Below are 19031 nucleotides of genomic sequence, written 5' to 3' on the forward strand. Positions count from 1 at the left end.
ACCCTGTTAGTGGTTTCCAGCCACTCATCACTCTATGTGCGAACAAAACTTGCTGTACACACTGGAGATCTGCAAATGCTGGAAATCTGAAGGATCACACTCAAAGCACCTGACGAGAAACTCGGCAGGTCAGGGGAGGAATAAGTGCTTTGGGCTGAAGGTTTGTACATTCTCCCAATGACCTCCAGGTGCTCCGGTTTCCTCCCACATTCCAAAGACGTACCGGTTAGGATTAGTAAATTGTGGGCATGCTGTGTTAGCACTGGAAGTGTGGCAACCCTTGTGGGCTCCCTTAGCAAATCCTCGGACTGTGTTAGTCCTTGATGCAAATGATACATTTCACTGAATGTTTTGGATTTACGTGTGATAAATAAAGCTACTCTTTAAATGATATAGGAGCAGAATTAGGCTCATCGAGTCTACTCCACCATTTCATCATGGCTAATCCAATGTTCCTCTCAGCCCCAATCTCCTGCCTTCTCCTCATATCCTTCACCTCCTAACCAAACAAAAATCTATCAACATTTGTCCTAAATAGCCTCCACAGCACCTGTGGCAAAGAATTCCACAGATTCACCATTCTCTGGCTAAAGAACTTCCTCCTCTTTTCTGTTCTAAAAGGACATCACTCTATTCTGAGGATGCATCATCTGGTCTTCGACTCACCCACCACAGGAAACATCCTCACCACATCTGCTCTGTCAAGGCTCTACCATTGGATAGGTTTCAATGAGCTCATCCCTCATTCTTCTGAATTCCAGTGAATACAGGCCCAGAGCCATCACACACTCTTCATATGACAAGCCATTCAATCCTGGAATGATTTTCGTGAACCCTCTCCAGTTTCAGCACATCCTTTCTAAAATAAAGGGCCCAAAACTGCACACAATACTCCAAGTGAGGCCTCACCAGTACTTTATAAAGTCTCAATGTTACATCCTTGCTTTTATATTCTAGTCCTCTTGAAATGAAGCTAACATCACATTTGCCTTCCTCTTCACAGACAACTGGCAAATCAACTTTTAGGGAATCCTGCACAAAGATTCCCAAGTCCTTTTGCACCTCAGTTTTTTGTATTTTCTCTCCATTTAGAAAATAGTCAACCCTTTCATTTCTTCTACCAAAGTGCATGTCCATACACTTCCCGACACTGTATTCCATCTGCTATTTCTTTGCCTATTCTCCTAATCTGTCTCAGTCCTTCTGTAGCCTCTATTCTTCCTCAAAACTATTTATGCCTCGGCCTATTTTCATATCGTCTGCAAATCTTTGCACAGCAGAAGAAGCGCACTGCTTCTCCACTTCCTTCCCCTTCAGCAGGAGAGTCTGTAACCCTTCCAGCAACTTTCCTGCAACTGATGTCAAACTATCACTGTCGGTGCCTTTCAGTTCTAATTAAGATCAGGCCTTTATAGCTGATGTGTGACTGAATCCAGTCATCATAAATTGCTGACAGGAACTAAAACAGCTTTAAAAATTGAATTTAAAAGGCGATGACAATTAAGAAAATACAGATCATCTATTTACTTAGAAATTGCGGAAATCGCACTCGTATCTCATTTGTCAAATCCTTTCATCCCCTGAGAGTAGGAGTAAGGGTCATTAATCAAGTTTATTCTGAAATAGGAATAGATTTATTATCATTGACTTATGATGTGAAGCTTATTGTATGCAGCAGCATCACAGAGCAAAGAAACAAAGACTGTTCATTTGTTCGGTCGTTCTGTACCGTGTCATGTCCCATGACTGTGATTATTCTTGGCAAATTTTTCTGTGTCAGTGGTTTGCCATTGCATTCTTCTGGGCAGTGTCTTTACAAGACGGGTGACCCCAGCCATTATCAATACTCTTCAGAGATTGTCAGCCTGGCGTCAGTGGTCGCATAACCAGGACTTGTGATATTCACCAGCTGCTCATAGGACCATTCACCACCTGCTCCACTGGCTCCACGTGACCCTGATTGGGGGGGTTCTAAGCAGGTGCAACACTGTCCCCAAGGGTGACCTGGAAGCTAGCAGAGGGAAGGAGCACCTGACACCTCCTTCGGTAGAGACGTATCTCCACCCCGCCAACACACAAAAAAAATTATAATTTAGAAAATAAATAAATATTGTAAATAGAAGGAATAACAAGGTAGTGTTGGAGAAGCATTCAGAAATTTGATGATGGAGGGGAAGAAGCAACTCCTGAACTACTAGGTGTGGGTCTCCAGGCTCCTGTAGCTCTTCCCTGATAGTGGTAACAAAAGGGCATGTACCGGATGGTGATGGCCCTCTAGTGATGAATGTTGCCTTCGTGGGGCAGCACCTCTGGAAGATGACCTTGATGGTGAGAACGCTTGTACCCATGATGCAGCTGCTCAGTCTACACGCCTCTTGCAGTGCTGTGCAGGGAAACCGCCGTCTCTGCACCCAGTGACCCATTGATCTCTGTCTCCAGGCCGATGTTAGGCTGTTTTTAAAGAGAGTGAACCCTCACAGGGTGGAAGGTCCTGGTGGAGTACCTGGTAAGGCTCTGAAAATTTGTGCCAACCAACTGGCGGGAGTATTCAAGGACATTTTCAACCTCTCACTGCTACGGGCAGAAGTTCCCACTTACTTCAAAAAGGCAACAATTATACCAGTGCCTAAGAAGAGTAATGTGAGCTTAATGACTATTGCCTGGTAGCACTCACATCAACAGTTATGAAATGCTTTGAGAGGTTGGTCATGACTAGACTGAACTCCTGCCTCAGCAATGACCTGGACCCACTGCAATTTGCTTATCACCACAGTAGGTCAACGGCAGACACAATCTCAATGGCTCTTCACATGGCCTTAGACCACCTGGACAACACAAACACCTACGTCAGGATGCTGCTCATCGACTATAGCTTAGCATTTAACACCATCATTCCACAATCCTGATTGAGAAGTTACAGAATCTGGGCCTCTGTACTACCCTCTGCAATTAGATCTTCGTCTTCCTAACTGGAAGACCACAATCTGTGTGGGTTGGTGATAATATCTCTTCCTCACTGACAAACAACACTGGTGCACCTCAAGGGTGTGTGCTTAGCCCACTGCTCTACTCTCTATATACCCATGACTGTGTGGCTAGGCATAGCTCAAATACCATCTATAAATTTGCTGATGATACAACCATTGTTGGTAGAATCTCAGATGGAGACAAGAGGACGTACAGGAGTGAGATATACCAACTGGTGGAGTGGTGTCGCAACAACAACCTGGCAATCAACATCAGTAAGACGAAAGAGCTGATTGTGGACTTCAGGAAGGGTCAGACGAAGGAACAAATACCAATCCTCATGGAGGGATCAGAAGTGGAGAGAGTGAGTAGCTTCAAGTTCCTGGGTGTCAAGATCTCTGAGTACCTAACCTGACCCCAACATTTCAATGCAGCTATAAAGAAGGCAAGACAGTGACTGTACTTGATTAGGGGTTTGAAGCGATTTGGTATGTAAACAAAATCACAAAAAACTTGTATAGATGTACCATGGAGAGCATTCTGACAGGCTGCATCACCATCTGGTATTGGGTCGTGGTGGTACTGCACGACAGAACGAAGCTGCAGAGGGTTGTAAATTTAGTCAGCTCCATCCAGCACCCAGGGCATGCCCTTTTCTCACTGTTACCATCAGGTAGGAGGTACAGAAGCCTGAAGGCACACAGTCAGCGATTCAGGAACAGCTTCTTCCCCTCTGCCATCTAATTCCTAAATAGACGTTGAAACTATGAACACCACCTCACCTTTTCAAATATATATAATTTCTGTTTGCATGATTTTTAATCTGTTCAGTGTGCACATATTGTAATTGATTGATTTATTTGTTTGTTTATTTATTTCTAGATTATGTATTGCATTGAACTGCTGCTGCTAAGTTAACAAATTTCACGACACATGCAGGTGATAATAAACCTGATTCTGATTCTAAGGCTGTGCTGCAGCCAGTCTGAAAGCTATCCACTGTACAGCTATAGAAATTTCTAAGAGCCTATGGGGATAATACTGAATCTCCCCAAACTCCTAATGAAACACAGCCCTCAGTGTGCCTCCTTGGATGGAGATTTGTCTCTCCCAAAAGAGCTGAAAGTAGCTCCTTCCCTCTGTTAGCCTGCAGGTCACCCTTGGGCAAAGTGTAGCAGCTGCTTAGTCCCTGATCAGGATCAGGGGTATCCATGAGAGCAGCTGCTGGATGGTCTCTGAAGAGTATAGATAATGTCTGGGGTCTTGTAAAGACACTGCTCAGAGGAAGGGAATGGCAAACCACTTGTGTGGAAAAAATTGCCAAGAACAATCATGGTCATGAAACCATGAAAAGCATGATTACCCACATGAAATGACGTGGCACATGATGACGACGATGATGGTGTACCTTCTTCGTGATTGTGTCAATATGTTAGGCCCTGGATTCGATCCTCTAAGATGCTGATTTTTTCAAGGACTTTACCAAAAAAGTTGATGAAGGCAAAGCAGTGGATGTTGTCTACATGGACTTTCATAAGGCATTCAACAAGTCCCGCATGGGAGGTTGGTCAAGGGGGGGTTCAAGATAAGGTAGTAAGTTGGATTAGACATTGGCTTTGTGGGAGAAGCCAGAGAGGAGTGGTAGTTGAGGGTTGCCTCTCCAACTGGAGGCCTATGTCTAGTGGAGTGCCACAGTGATCAGTACTGAATCCATTTTTGTTTGTCACATATCAATGATGAGGATTATAATGTGGTAAACTGGATCAGCAAATTTGCAGATGACACCAAGATTGGGGGTGTAGTGGACAGCGAGGAAGATGATCAAAGCTTGCAGTGGGATCTGGACCAGCTGGAAAAATGAACTGAAAAATGGCAGATGGAATTTAATACAAACAAGTGTAAGGTGTTGCATTTTGGTGGGACCAGCCAGAGTAGGTCTTAAATAGGGCAGTGTGGAGTGTGGTAGAGCAAAGGGATCTGGCATTACAGGGTCTTAAAGAAAGTGTTTGGCACATTGACCGTCATAAATCAAAGTACTGAGTACAGGAGATGGGATGTTATTAAGAAGTTGGTGAGGCCTACATACAGGAAAGATGTAAATAAGGCTGAAAGAGTACAGAGAAAATTTACAAGGATGTTGCCAAGTCTGGAGGATCTGAGTTATAAGAAAAGATTAAATAGGTTAGGACTTTATTCTTTGGAACATAGAAGGTTGAGGGGAAATTTAATAGAGGTATACAAAATTATGAGGGGGAGAGACAGGATAATTGCAAGCAGGCTTTTTTCCACCGAGGTTGGGTGGGACTACAACTAGAGGTCATGGGCTAAGGGTGAAATGTGAAATGTTTAAGGGGAACGTGAGGGAAAACTTCACTCGGAGGGTCATGAGATTGTGGAATGAGCTGCTAGCACAAGTGGTGCATGCAAGCTCGATTTCAACATTTAAGAGAAGTTTGGATAGGTACATGGATGGCAGGGGTATGGAGAGCTATGGTCTGGGTGCAGGTCAATGGGCCGAAGGGCCTGTTTCTGTGCTGTACTTTTCTATGACTCTTAAGAAAATTAATCTCAAGGTAGTATCTACATACTTTGATAATAAATTTACTTACAGTTTTAAATAAATTGAACAAATTAGACAATGAGGAAATCTGTAAAAATGTATCGAAATTAAAACCAACCAATATTTTGATTAAAATTGCCAGATTTATAATTAGCAATGTTGATCCAGTTGTATCTGAATCTTGTGAAAACTCTTTTTCGTTTTACAGTGGCACGGTGATAGCAGGTGTGGTGTTTGGGATTGTCTTCCTCATGGGAGTAATTGCTGGCATTGCTATTTGCATCTGTATGTGCCTGAATAATGGCTGGAACGCACGTGTGGGTGTGCTGCAAGGCTCACATCTTGATACGGTCAGTCGATACAATGGTAAGCATCAGCCTGAACAATCTTTTGTTGAGTCAGGGTCTCTTTATTTATCCAATTCTTTATAAAATCACTACCTCTCCATTATAAGACAGTAAGATATAGGAGCAGAATTAGGCCATTTGGCCCATCAGTTCTGCTCCACCATTTCATCATGACTGATCCAATTTTCCTCTCAGCCCCAGTGTCCTGCCTTCTCCACATATCCCTTCATGCCCTGACCAATCAAGAATCTATCAACCTCTTACTTATATTTACATAAAGACTTGGCCTCCACAGCTATCTGTAGCAGAGAATTCCACAGATTCATCACTCTCTAGCTAAAGAAATTCCTCCTCATCTCTGCTCTAAAAGAACGCCCCTCTATTCTGAGGCTGTGTGCACTGGGCTTACATTCTCCCATCATAGGAAACATCTTCTCCACATCCACTCTATCAAGGCCTTTCATCATTCGATAGGTTTCAATAAGGTCACTCCTCATTCTTCTAAATTCCAGTGAATAGAGCCCAGAGACATCAAACACTCTTCATTTGACAAGCCATTCAATCCTGGAATCATATTTGTGAACCTTCTTTGAACCCTCTCAGTTTCAGCACATCCTTTCTAAGACAAGGGGCCCAAAACTGCTGACAATACTCCAAGTGAAGCCTCACCAGTGCTTTATAAAGCCTCAGCATTACATCCATACTTTTATATTCTAGTCCCATTGAAATGATAGCTAACTTCGTATTTTCCTTCCTCAATGGAGACTTTTCTGTAATACCATGGGTTCTTAACTTAAGTAGCCTCATGTGTGTCACCTTGTCAAAGGCCTTCTGAAAACCCAAGTACACAACGTCAACCGATTCTCCTTTGTCTATCTATTCCAAAGGATTTGACAGGCAAACTTTTCCCATTACGGCCTATTTTATGTGCCTGTGTGTAACCTGAGAACTTATCCTTAATAATCAACTCTAACATCTTACCACTCACGGAGGTCAGGCTACCTGGTCTATAGATTTCTGTCTTCTGCCTCTCTCCCTTCTTGAAGAGTGGAGTGATATTTGCAATATTCCAGTCTTCCAGAACCATTCCAGGATCTAGTGATGCTTGAAAGATCATTACTAGAGCCTCCACAATCTCTTCAGCTACCTCTTTAAGAACCTTGGATGTACACCATCTGCTCCAAACAACACACACAAAATGCTGGTGGAACACAACAGGCCAGGCAGCATCTTTAAGGAGAAGCACTGTCGACGTTTCGGGCCGAGACCCTTCGTCCTGATCTATAAGCATCGTCCTTATAGATGCTGCCTGGCCTGCTGTGTTCCACCAGCACTTTGTGTGTGTTGTTTGAATTTCCAGCATCTGCAGTTTTCCTCGTGTTTACCATCTGCTCCAGGTGACTTATCTACCTTCAGACCTTTCGGTTTCCCAAGAACCTTTTCTCTAGTAATGATAACTTCACACTCTTCATGACCCCTGACACCTGGAACTTCCACCACACTGCTAGTGTCCTCCACAGTGAAGGCTGATGCAAAATACTTATTCAATTTGTCTGCCATTTCCTTGTTCCGCATTACTACCTCTCCAGCACTATTTTCCTGTGGTCTGATATCCACCCTCACTTCTCTTTCCACTTCATGTATCTGAAGAAACTTTTGGTATCCTTTTTAATATTGTTGGCTAGCTTACTTTTGTATTCCATCTCTACCTTCTTAATGACTTTTTTAGTTGCGTTCTGTTGGTTTTTAAAAGCTTCCCAAATCTCTAACATCCCACCATTCCCATTATTCCCTTTATCTTTTTTGGAATGTACAGTGGGCTCCACCAGCTTAGAGTCATAGAACACTATAGCACAGACACAGACCATTCAGCCCATCTGGTCTGTGTCAAGCTATTATTCTGCCTAGTCCCATCAACCTGCATCCGGACCATCACCCCTCCAATCTGTCTACCTATCTAAACTTCTCTTAAATATTGAAATCATACTTGCATCCAGCACTTCTGTTGGTAGCTCACTCCACACCCTCACCACCCTCTGAGTTTTCCCTCATGTTCCTCTTGAACATTTCATATTTCACCTTTCACCCTTAACCCACAACCTCTAGTTCTATTCTCACCCAACCTGAGTGGGAAAGCCTGTCTATACTGTCCACAGTTTTGCATACTTGTATCTAATCTCCCCTCCTTCTCCTACACCTTAGATTATCTTCTGTTGTCTTCATATCATCTGATTCTACAACAATGCAACCTTTAATTAACCTAAAACAGAGGTAGAGGGGACCCCAGTCATGAAAAGTTCTCCAAACCATGGTGTGATTACCTATTGATCCGAAACTATTGATTTCTGGAAGAGAGCTACCTATTTCTGTCTGTTCAGAAGCCAACCTTTCCGATAATTTCCTAAATTGGCTTGTTATTGGCACATGTATTGAGGTACAGTGAAAATGTACTTTGCATATCAACCACATAGATCAATTCATTAAAACAGTTCATTGACGTAGTCAATCTCAATGCAAAACAAATGTTACAGTTACAAAGTACAGGTAGATAATAAGGGCCATGAGCTAGACTTGAAATCAAGAATCCATCTTATCATACTAGGGGACATTAAATCAACTTTATTTATTTGTCATATAGATTTACAAGACTGTGTAAAATCTTAAGCACATATATATATAGCTAGGAGAACTAATTTGTAAATCTGGCAGGAGCAAAGGATTTTGAGAATGGTGAGGATGGAGTGCCGTAGGAGGAATGTAGGACAGGTGACAGAGAAGGAGTACCAGGGGCGGGAGGTGCACGGGTACAGACACACCCATCCCTGAGACACCAGACAAGGTCACTTAATTTCAAAGATTTGTTTATTAATCATTACAGAATGTCTCTCTGGTGCTTCTCACTCCCTTCCCTCTCCCTTCCCCTTTTTCCAACTATGATTCCCCTCTCCCTGCCTCCTTACCATTCTCAGTCCACGATAGAGACCCATTTCAGAATCAGGTTTATCATTCTCACGTATGTCATGAAATTTGTTTTTTTTTAATGACAGCAGTACAGTACAATACATACAAATTACTACAGTACTGTGTAATAGTCCTAGGCACCTGAGCTATATGGTTCCTTAAGGTTGTTATAGCCGGGGGTGGTAATGGGGACAAGCTCCCACTACCTATTAAATGCTCCCAATGACATGCACCACACATAGCCTGTGATAACCAAGGCCCACGTCTTAGCCTTCAGGTGTGGCTTAGTTACTAAGCCCAGCAGAACCATTTCCACTGGCAGGAAAAGGGGCAAAGGTGGGTTACTGGCTCCTTAAAACCAATCACTTCAGGCAGATGGGGCTCGTTAGCTGTGGTTGGCAGCTCATCTAGGAGAAGGAAATCTCTGATCTCAAACCTCCGTTGCCTTGCGGCTATACCCTCTCATGGGGAAGGCTTCGGGAGTAAACCCCGAGTGAAAAATCCGTTGCTGGAGTCCCTAAGGCAGCCCTACATTGAGTTCAATGTTGACTGGCCACTCCTGCGACGCTGCTGGTACCAAACGGTATCGGTCTCTGCCGTTCCTTTGGGTTCATCAAGTGCGTGGAGAGGGAGAGCTTGCTACATGAGCAACAGCTTGCTCTCCGTATCGTACTGCCCAGGCTTGTGTATCTAGACAGCAAGGACGCAACGACCATGGTCAGCTCTGACTGATGGAGGCCTCAAAAGACTTTTGCACAGTACTTAAGTACTTATGCTGTGTATATTAAGAATTTGCTGTGGTCTGTTAGCCAAACAAACAACAAAAAATAACAGCATTCAACAATTATTAAGAATAAATAATTATATAAAAATTGAGTTAGAGATTAAAATACAGATATGGAATAAAATGTGCATAAATACATAAATACCAGCATGTATTTACAATGTAAACAGCATTATAAAAAGTGGTTTAAAGTGTTTACAGTGCAGTGACTGAGGTAATAGCCTGTGATTTCATTTGAAAGCTGCTTGAATTTGTTTCATTTTCTCCTTATTTTGCAATTTTTTTTCTCTCCCTAAGGGAAATCTGTGGGTGACTGACTCTCAACCAAAGGAGGTGTAAGATACTCCTTCCCTCCGCTAACTTACAAGTCACCCTTGGGCAAGGTGCAGCACCTGCTTCCCCCGCCCCCCCCCCCCCCCAATAATCTGCTGGGCATCAGGGTGGCGATCTCTCTACCAAAGGAGGTGTAAGGCACTCCATTCCCCCGCTACCCTGCAGGCCACCCTTGGGCAAGTTGCAGCAGCTGCTTAGCCCCCAATCAGGGTCACATGAAGCCATGGGAGCAGGTAATGGATAGTCATATGAGCAGCTGGTGCACATTACAAGTCCTGGTTATGTGACCACTGATGTCAGGCAGGCAATTTCTGAAGACTATTGACAACGGCTGGGGTCACCTGTCTCGTAAAGACACTGTCTAGAAGGCGACAATGCCAAACCACCTGTGCAGAAAAATTTGCCAAGAACAATCATGGTCATAGAAAGACCATGATCATCCACGACATACAATAGGAAGCATAATGAAAGAATAGAGGATAAATCAAAGATGTGCTGATGTTGGCTGAAACATTCTTGTTTGCAACTGATGTATGGACGTTCATCTGGAACATCAACAACTTGCATTTATATAGCGCCTCAGAGTTGCTCTGAGTAAGTAGAACTCCGAGAGCTGCTCGTTAAAATAAGAGAACATAAAACAAGAAACTGCTGATCAAAATCACTTTTTTAATACTACCAAATAACTCTTATAAAACAGTGCAGTGCGGTGACTGAGGTAATAGATGTGGAATTGGGGTTGGATCTTATATCAGCAGGGCAGAAGCTATGTTTGAGGCTGGTGGTCTGCGCAAGGTGGGTGTTGGCTGTTTTCCTGATGCAGTCAGAAGTGTAGACAGAGTCCAAGGAAGGTATGCTGGTTTTCATTATGTCGCATTTTTCCACCCTCGTGCTTTGCGCTCTACGTAAACATTTCCTTGGTTATTCATGCTGAGTCTCCAGCCTCACAGAAATATTATTAATTCTGCAGGAGAATGTTAAAAACATAATTTCATTTAAATGTGAGAATGAATTTACCATTAAAAGTGGCAGATATTAAAACTGAAAGATCATTTAAATGAAACACATATTGGGTATAATTCAAGTGAAGGTTGATAGATTGTTGATTAGTAAGGGTGTCAATAGTTATGGAGAGAAGGCAGAGAATGGAGCTGAGAGTCAATCAGCAATGTTGGATGACGGAATTGAATCAATGGGTTGACTAACCTAATTCTGCTCCTATATCTATTGGTCTTTGGTTCTTTAAGATTGTTACAGACAGGATTAGCAGTGGGTATAAGCTTCCACTACCTATTAAATACTCCCAATGACATGCATCTCAAATCGCCTTTGACATTCAAGTCCAGCTCCTGGCCTTCACATGTGGCTTAGCTACTAAGCCCAGTGGAACTGTTTCTACTTTCAGGAGAAGGGGTAAAGGCAGTTGCTGTGTGCAGATGGAGCTCATCATTGTCACAACCATGGATTTGACAGCACAGCAGATACAGCAATAGCGCTCATGAATATACACATTCACCTAATTATTATTTAATTGTGATGGTATTTAACTCCATTCTTTTCGTCTTTAGTGCTTGTTGAGGCTTGAGCAAAGCACAGCAACGTTTCGCTGCCTGCTTGCATTCGGCCATGTCTGAGAAATTGGACTGTCGAGTCAACTGATTCTGAAGACTAGCGGTTTTCGTTTTATATTTAACTATTCCTTTCAGCTACAGTGCAGGCTTCATTTTCCATTTGAGCATTTTAGTTAATGGCCCTGTTTGGCCTGGCGTTTATTGTCTTCTTTTCCCTCTAACTCTGTTTGCATTAAAGTCTGTGAACTATTGCCCTGCTTCAGTATCTCTCGCTTCGCACTTGGGCCATACCCGAACAAATCTCGACAAACCACTACGATGAAAAGAACAGAGTTATACCATCACAATGAATAACTAGCTGACACATGCACACTCACGAGCGCAATCGCCGAATCTGTGGTTGTGACGCATCAGATATGGTTGGCAGCTCATCTAAGAGAAGGAAAACTCTGATCTAAAACCTCCGTTGTCTTGTACTTATACCTACTTATGGTGAAGGCTTCGGGAGTAAACCCCAAGGAAAATTCCAGAACTGGAGTCCCTAAGGCAATCCTATGTTGAGCTCAATGCTGACTGGCATCTCCTGCGACACTGCTGGTGCCAAACTGTATCGGTCTCTGCTGATCCTTTGGGTTGAGGGGAGAGGGACCCTGCTGCATGCCAACAGCTTGTTCTCGGTTTCCTATTGCCCTGGCTTGTATATCACGTAGACAACTAGGATGCAACATCCATGATCAACCCTGACCAACTAAGGGTTTCACTATGGTCTGATTCAGGCTTTTAAACCGGACAGGGATTGCTGCTTACTTCCATCTACCTTTGTTCATCTTTAAATCTGTAAACTGATCAATGCAGATCTCTCACTGTCTATTTATCCATGGCCTTAATCATTTCATTAGATATCAATTATTTCAGTGTTAATTTTCTCCATTGGATATTCATGTCTCTTATCTGCCCATGCATTTATCTTTGAAATGTTCTGTCCCTTTTGTCTCCAGTTTTCAATCTCACTTGCTCTTCATTAATTTCTTATGACAGTGTTTTATTCCTTCTGAGTCAACATCCCCTTCTATCACTGTCATTCAGTCATTTCACATTTCCAACGCTCAAGAATAAATTAGTGAATTTAGTTATTTCTAACAACTCAAACAAATAATTTGTCTAATATCTTTGTGTGGTGGGATATTTTGAGATCTATATGCAATATATCTCTACTGTTCTAGATGTCTGAAATAAAACAGAACAAATGCTTCTCCCCACTTCCCTTTTTCCGTTCTCCCCTTCTCTTCTCACCTCCTATCACCTATCACCTCCCTCTGCCATCACTCCTCCTTCCTTTTCTCCCATGACTCTCTATCCTTTCCTATCATGTTCCATCTTCTTCAGCCCTTTACCTTTTCTACCTATCACCTCCTAACTTCTTACTTCATTCCATTCTCTGACCCACCTATCTTCTCTTTCACCTAGATTCACTTAGCACCTTCCAGCTTAAACTCCTCGTGCTCCCTCATCTTCTTGTTTAGGTTTCCTTCCCCTTCCTTTCCAGCCCTGATCCAGCCTGAAACATTGACTGCTTATTCCTCTCCATAGATGGTATCTGACCTGCTGAGTTCCTCCAGCATTTTGTCTGTGTTGCAAATACTGAAAAAGCTCAGCAGGTCAGGCAGCATCCCTACAGCAAGAAACAGAGTTAATAATTCAGTTTGAGGATCTTTTATCAAAACAAGTATTACCTCTGTTTCATAAGACGTAGAAGCAAAGGTAGGCCATTTGGCCCATTGAGTCTGCTCCACCTTTCCATCATGGCTGATTTATTGTCCCTCTCAGCCACATTGTCCTGCCCTCACTTCATAATCTTTGATGCCCTTATTAATCAAGAACCTATCAAGCTTTGCTTTAAATATATTCAAGGACTTTGCCTCTACAGACATCTGTGGCAATGAGTTCCTTAGATTCACCACTCTCTGGCTAAAGAAATTACACCTAATCTCTGTTTAAAATGGACGTCCCTCTCTTCTGAGGATGTGCCCTCTGGTCCTAGACTCCCCCACTATAGGAAACATCCTCTCCACATCCACCCTATCTAGGCCTTTCAATATTCAATAGGTTTCAATAAAATCCCCTCTCTCTCCTTGATCTGCTGGGCATTCCTAATACTTTCAGTTTTAGAAGACTTATTTGGTAGTATTAAAAAAGAGATTTTGACCAGCAGTTTGTCATTTTATATGTTTTCTTAAATTAACTAGCAGCTCTCAAAGTTCCACTCACTTATTCAGAGCAAATTTTTATACAGAAGTGGTTTGCCATTGCCTTCTTCTGGGCAGTGTCTTTACAAGACAGGTGACCCAGCCGTTATCAATACTCTTCAGAGATTATCAGTGGTTACATAACCAGGACTTATGATATGCACCAGCTGTTGATCTGACTATCCACCACCTGCTTCTGTGGCTTCATGTGACCCTGATCAGGGGGCTAAGCAGGTGCTACACCTTGCCCAAGGGTGACCTGCAGGCTAGCGGAGGGAAAGAGTGCCTTATACCTCCTTAGGTTAGGGACATCTTCATCCCGCCACCAATAGATTTTCCCTAGGGAGAGATATGATTGCAAGATAAGGAGGGAAAAAAGAAATGAATTTGAGTAATTTTCCAGTGAATTCACAGGCTATTACCTCAGTCACTGCACAGTAAACACTTTAAACCACTTTTTATAATGCTGTTTACATTGTAAATACATACTGGCATTTATATATTTATGTATATTTTATTCCATATCTGTATTTTAATCTCTAACTTTATTTTTATATAGTCTTTTATTCTTTGTAATTGTTGGAAGTTATTTTTGTTGCACATCACGTCCTAACCACCAAACCACAGCAAATCCCTAAATGTAAATGTATATGCAAATAAAGTTGATCCATTTGAAAAATTTGAAAAGACACATCAATTGTGACCATCTACAAGAACAAGGGAGACGAGAGAGACTGCAACAATTACCGTGGCATCTTTCTTCGGTCAGTTGCGGGAAAACGCCTCGCGAAGATCACAACATCCTTCCAGAAAGCCAGTGTGGTTTTTGAACAGGCCGTAGTACATGATCTTCTCACTGAGGCAGCTCCAAGAGAAATGTTGGTGGAACACAGCAGGCCAGGCAGCATCTATAAGGAGAAGTCCTGACGAAGGGTCTCGGCCCGAAACGTCGACAGTGCTTCTCCTTATAGATGCTGCCTGGCCTGCTGTGTTCCACCAGCATTTTGTGTGTGTTGTTGCTTGAATTTCCAGCATCTGCAGATTTCCTCGTGGTTGCTCCAAGAGAAATGTGTTTAGCGGCAGAGAAGTCTCTATGTCACATTTGTTGATCTAACCAAAGCATTTGACACTGTTGGTAGAGATGGCCTGTGGAAGCTCCTACCAAAATTCGGTTGCCCCTCACACCTAACTAACATCATCCATCAGTTCCATGAAGGCACGGAAGGCCGTATCAACATGTGTGGTGAGTTGTCAGACCCATTTCCCATCGGCAACAGCGTAAAACAGGGTTGTGTTTTGGCTCCTACTCTGTTTGGACTATTCTTCGCTGCTGTTCTTCAGGATGCCACATCAGACCTGAAGTCAGGGGTCTTCCTACAAACGAGGGTTGATGGCGGGCTCCTCAACCTCGCAAGACTGAAAGCAAAAACAAAATTCAGGGGCATTGTGGCGCATGAACTACAGTTTGCTGATGACTGTGCACTGGTCGCCCACTCTCTCGAAGACTTACGGGAGATCACCAGTCACTTTGCCAATGCAGCCAAAAGCTTCGGACTGACAGTCAGCCTGAAAAAGACAGAAGTTTTGTACCAACCGGCCCCTGGCTCAAGCTACGAAGAACCAACTGTCCTCATTGATGACACTCGTCTCAATGCTGTCAACACGTTTTGCTGCCTAGGCAGCATAATAACACCCTTAGCTTCTCTGGATGGAGAGATTGAGTCAAGAACCAGAAAAGTCTGCTTTGCCTTTGGTCAGCTGAAAGATCGAGTTTGGTCACAGAACATCAGGTTGGCCACCTAGTGCAAGGTATACAGGATCGTTGTCATATCAGCCTTACTATACGGATGTGAGACGTGGTGCCCATATCAGAGTCACTTACACCAGCTTGACCAACTGCAGCAGCATCACCTACGTTCTCTGATGAAGACAAGGTCTCCAATACCGAGGTCCTCTCTCGAGCTGGAATGCCAGCAGTTTCAACCTTGGTGATGTCAGCCCAACTGCACTGGGCAGGACATGTTGTCAGAATGCCTGACGGAAGACGGCCCAAGGACATCTTGTACGGCCAACTGTCCAGTGGTACCCGAAAACGAGGAGGCCAGTGACTACGGTACAAGGATGTTCTGCACAGGAGCCTCAAGAAAGCTGACATTGCCCCATCAACATGGGAGGATCTGGCTCAAGATTGCTCACAGTGGAGGGACGCCATCAGAAAAGGTGTGGACGCTGCTGAGAACAAGCTCATAGAGGCAACAGAGGAAAGGCACAGGAAGCGCCACAACAGAGCTTCTGCCCCCGCTGCCCCTCCAGGCTTCACTTGCCAAGTACCTGGCAAGCAGTGCCCGTCAAGAATCGGCCTGTACAGTCACTCCAGGCCGCACATATCAAACCCCACTAACTGACTGAAAGGAACCATCATCATCCTATGGGATGGATAGCCAGAGAGAGAGAGCGACTAAGTACATTAATTCTTACTAAGTATAATTAATGTTGCTTGTTTTTTTCTTTGATTCTTGCACGTTCTCCTTGTTACCACAGAGGTTTCCATGCGCATACACACTCACACACACACCTTCCTAGACAAGTATTGATCTGGAGACACACTAAATAATTACCCTTTCCTTCACATGTATAAGCACACAAATATCTTTTGCGGTATCTATTTTTGAGCCTCGGCTAAGTTAGCAGAGACTAGAAACAAATTATCCTGGGAACTGCCTCCTTTATTTCCAGGTAATTATCCCTTGTTTGATGATTAAGTTGCTGATACATTGTCCAAAGGTATCTGTGTGGCAGAAACATTGTGGGCAGTGGATCAAGGGTAGCTATCAGTAAGCAACTCATCAACTAATGAGCAACAGTCCCTCATATCTGACTTGGCTGTTCTACAACCTAACTGTGTGAACACTGAATGCTGTAATTTCAAATAACTTGCTTCCCCTATATCTCTTTTATCTTTCCTCCTGATCTGCTTGGTTGCCCACTCGCCCATCCCAGCTCTCCATCACCGTTTTTGCCCCTAATCTATCCATGCTATCTGTCCATCGGCACACACACTTCCCAATGTCTCTGTCCCCCCCACTATTCCTTTCTGTCCAGCCCATCTCCAGTACTCGATTCCCTGATCCACCCTCCTTTCCAATCAGATCCCATCATCTGATGCCCTTTGTCGATTCCACCTATCACCTTCCAACCTCTGTCCCATCTGCCAATGCACCCCCTCCTTAGCTGGAGCTAGCTATCAGCCACCAGCTCTTGCCTCACCTCTTTATACCGAATAGCCCCACCTGACTCTTTCAGTCGATCTGAAGGGTCTCGACCCAAAACGTCAACCGTCCATCCCCCTCACAGATGCAAACTGGCCCACTGAGAATCTCAAGGGTATCGCTCAAAAAAAACTTCCTTGCTTCCAGCCATCAGTCAGCAACAAAAAATTCTCTCACATCACAGACGCATAAAAGATCGCTCCTTGATCACTCAGTAAGTTAGAATTCATCATTGGGAAGGTTATCGAGTTCAATTTTAAATTTATCATCATTCAACCATACACATGTATACAGCTACAAAAAGCTAACGTTCTCAGGGACTAAGATGCAAAACATGGTACATATAACACATACACCACAAAATAATGTTAACAGATCATAAAAAAATTTCTGTAGATGTACAGTACTTCACTAAGTCTTAGACACATATATACTATATATATATATATATATATATTAATTTAGTTGTAGCAAAAGGAAGAGAGAGAGAGAGAGAGAGAGAGAGAGAGAGAGAGAGAGAGAGAGAGCCCAAGACTTTTTACACAATACTGTATTTTCCAATGTGGAGGAACAGTATAATACTTCTGGAGTTGTCATAAGTAATGTCTGCTGGGTGATTGCATGGTGTGTATTATGTATGCTGAATAAATATTTATTAAATCAGTTTTTATTCTTATATGTATTTGAGAGTAGACTTTTTTCTTTTAATATTGCTGTTAACTCTTTTGGGAATTCTGATCACTGCAAATTCATTTGCTTTTATATCTTGTTATGTTTTGAAACATAAAACTTGTTGAAAGAAATCAAGGGAACCCAAGAGAAGCAGGTAAACTTTGTTTTTATTTTTAGCGAGGCGTGCGCATACGACGAGGTGGTGTGATGCTGTATGCTATTCACGTTGAGGCCCACTGTTGGTCAGGGTCGACCACAGATGTCAAGACCCGGCTGTCTACTCAAGCCAGGGCAAGCTCCCCCTCTCCACACAGCAGATAAATCCAAAGGCAGAAGCTGATACAGTTTGGCATTCTCAGTGTCACAGGAGCTGCCAGTCAGCATTGAACTCAGTTTAGGGCTGCCTTAGGGAATCCTGCTCTGGATTTTTCTCTCAAGATTACTCCCAAAGCCTTTCCCATGAGTGGGTATAGCCACAAGGCAGGAGAGGTTTGAGTTTTCCTTCTCCTAGATGAGCTGCCAACCATGGCTGGCCAGCCCCATCTGCCTGAAGCGATTGGTTTTAAGGTACCAGTAGCCCGCCTTTGCCCCTTCTCCTGCCAGTAGAAACAGTTCTACCAGGCTTAGTCAGAAGTAAAGGCCAGGAGCTGAACTTGGTTGTCAGAGGCAATTTGAGATGAATGGTGTTGGTAGCAAGTTACTGTAGTGTGAGCCTATTCCCACTGCCATCCCCAGCTATAACAACCTGAAGAAACCATTCACATCCAGTACTTTACATATATCCTGTAATGAATTATGTAAAACAACAAAGAATGCTTAATCAAACAATATGTTTGCAATATTACAGAAATATTAAATACACAACATATCTCTTTTTGCTTCTTTTCAGATTCTTCTCCTCCACCTTACAGTCACAACCAAGAGATGGAGTACACTGCAGATCCACCCCCTCCTTATACTCCCACACCTCCAGCTTCCCTGCAGTTTACCCTACCCCCACCTTACCCAGGATGCTCAAGAAAATAAATTCTCAATCAATGTTATTAAACTCTGAGCATTGAACACTGATTGTAACTACATGGCTTTATAATAAATGAGAGAGCCTCAGGCGACAATAAGGTATGCACCATCACCCCTTTGACTTACTTTAGCTTTGTGCCTGAGCGGTAATTGCATCACTGACTCTTTAAGCAATTTCTTTTCCTCTGATACCATCGACCACAAAGAACAGAATTCTTATTAACGTTATTAGATTTAATACCATGGTTACATGTCCATAGTAAAATATGCGCTCTGTAATTTCTCCAAGCATTTGAAAATT

General features: G+C 43.1%; 1 protein-coding gene across 2 annotated transcripts in view; it reads left to right on the forward strand.

Annotated features, from left to right (window-relative positions):
- cyyr1 (cysteine/tyrosine-rich 1) overlaps positions 1–18758 on the forward strand; it is a 55619-nt gene extending 36861 nt beyond the window's left edge. The window contains exons 3-4 of one of the 2 annotated variants that reach the window (XM_073044840.1): positions 5736–5893; positions 18600–18758. In XM_073044840.1, the coding sequence (XP_072900941.1) occupies positions 5736–5893; positions 18600–18736 (295 nt within the window). In that variant the 3' untranslated portion in view covers positions 18737–18758. Of the gene's footprint in view, positions 1–5735; positions 5894–18599 lie in introns of those variants that run through there. The other variant, XM_073044841.1, reaches the window with a different exon arrangement.
- Positions 18759–19031: the final 273 nt, after the last annotated feature.

This window comes from Hemitrygon akajei, chromosome 5 (genome assembly GCF_048418815.1).
Source record: "Hemitrygon akajei chromosome 5, sHemAka1.3, whole genome shotgun sequence".
In the NCBI taxonomy this organism is placed as follows: domain Eukaryota; kingdom Metazoa; phylum Chordata; class Chondrichthyes; order Myliobatiformes; family Dasyatidae; genus Hemitrygon; species Hemitrygon akajei.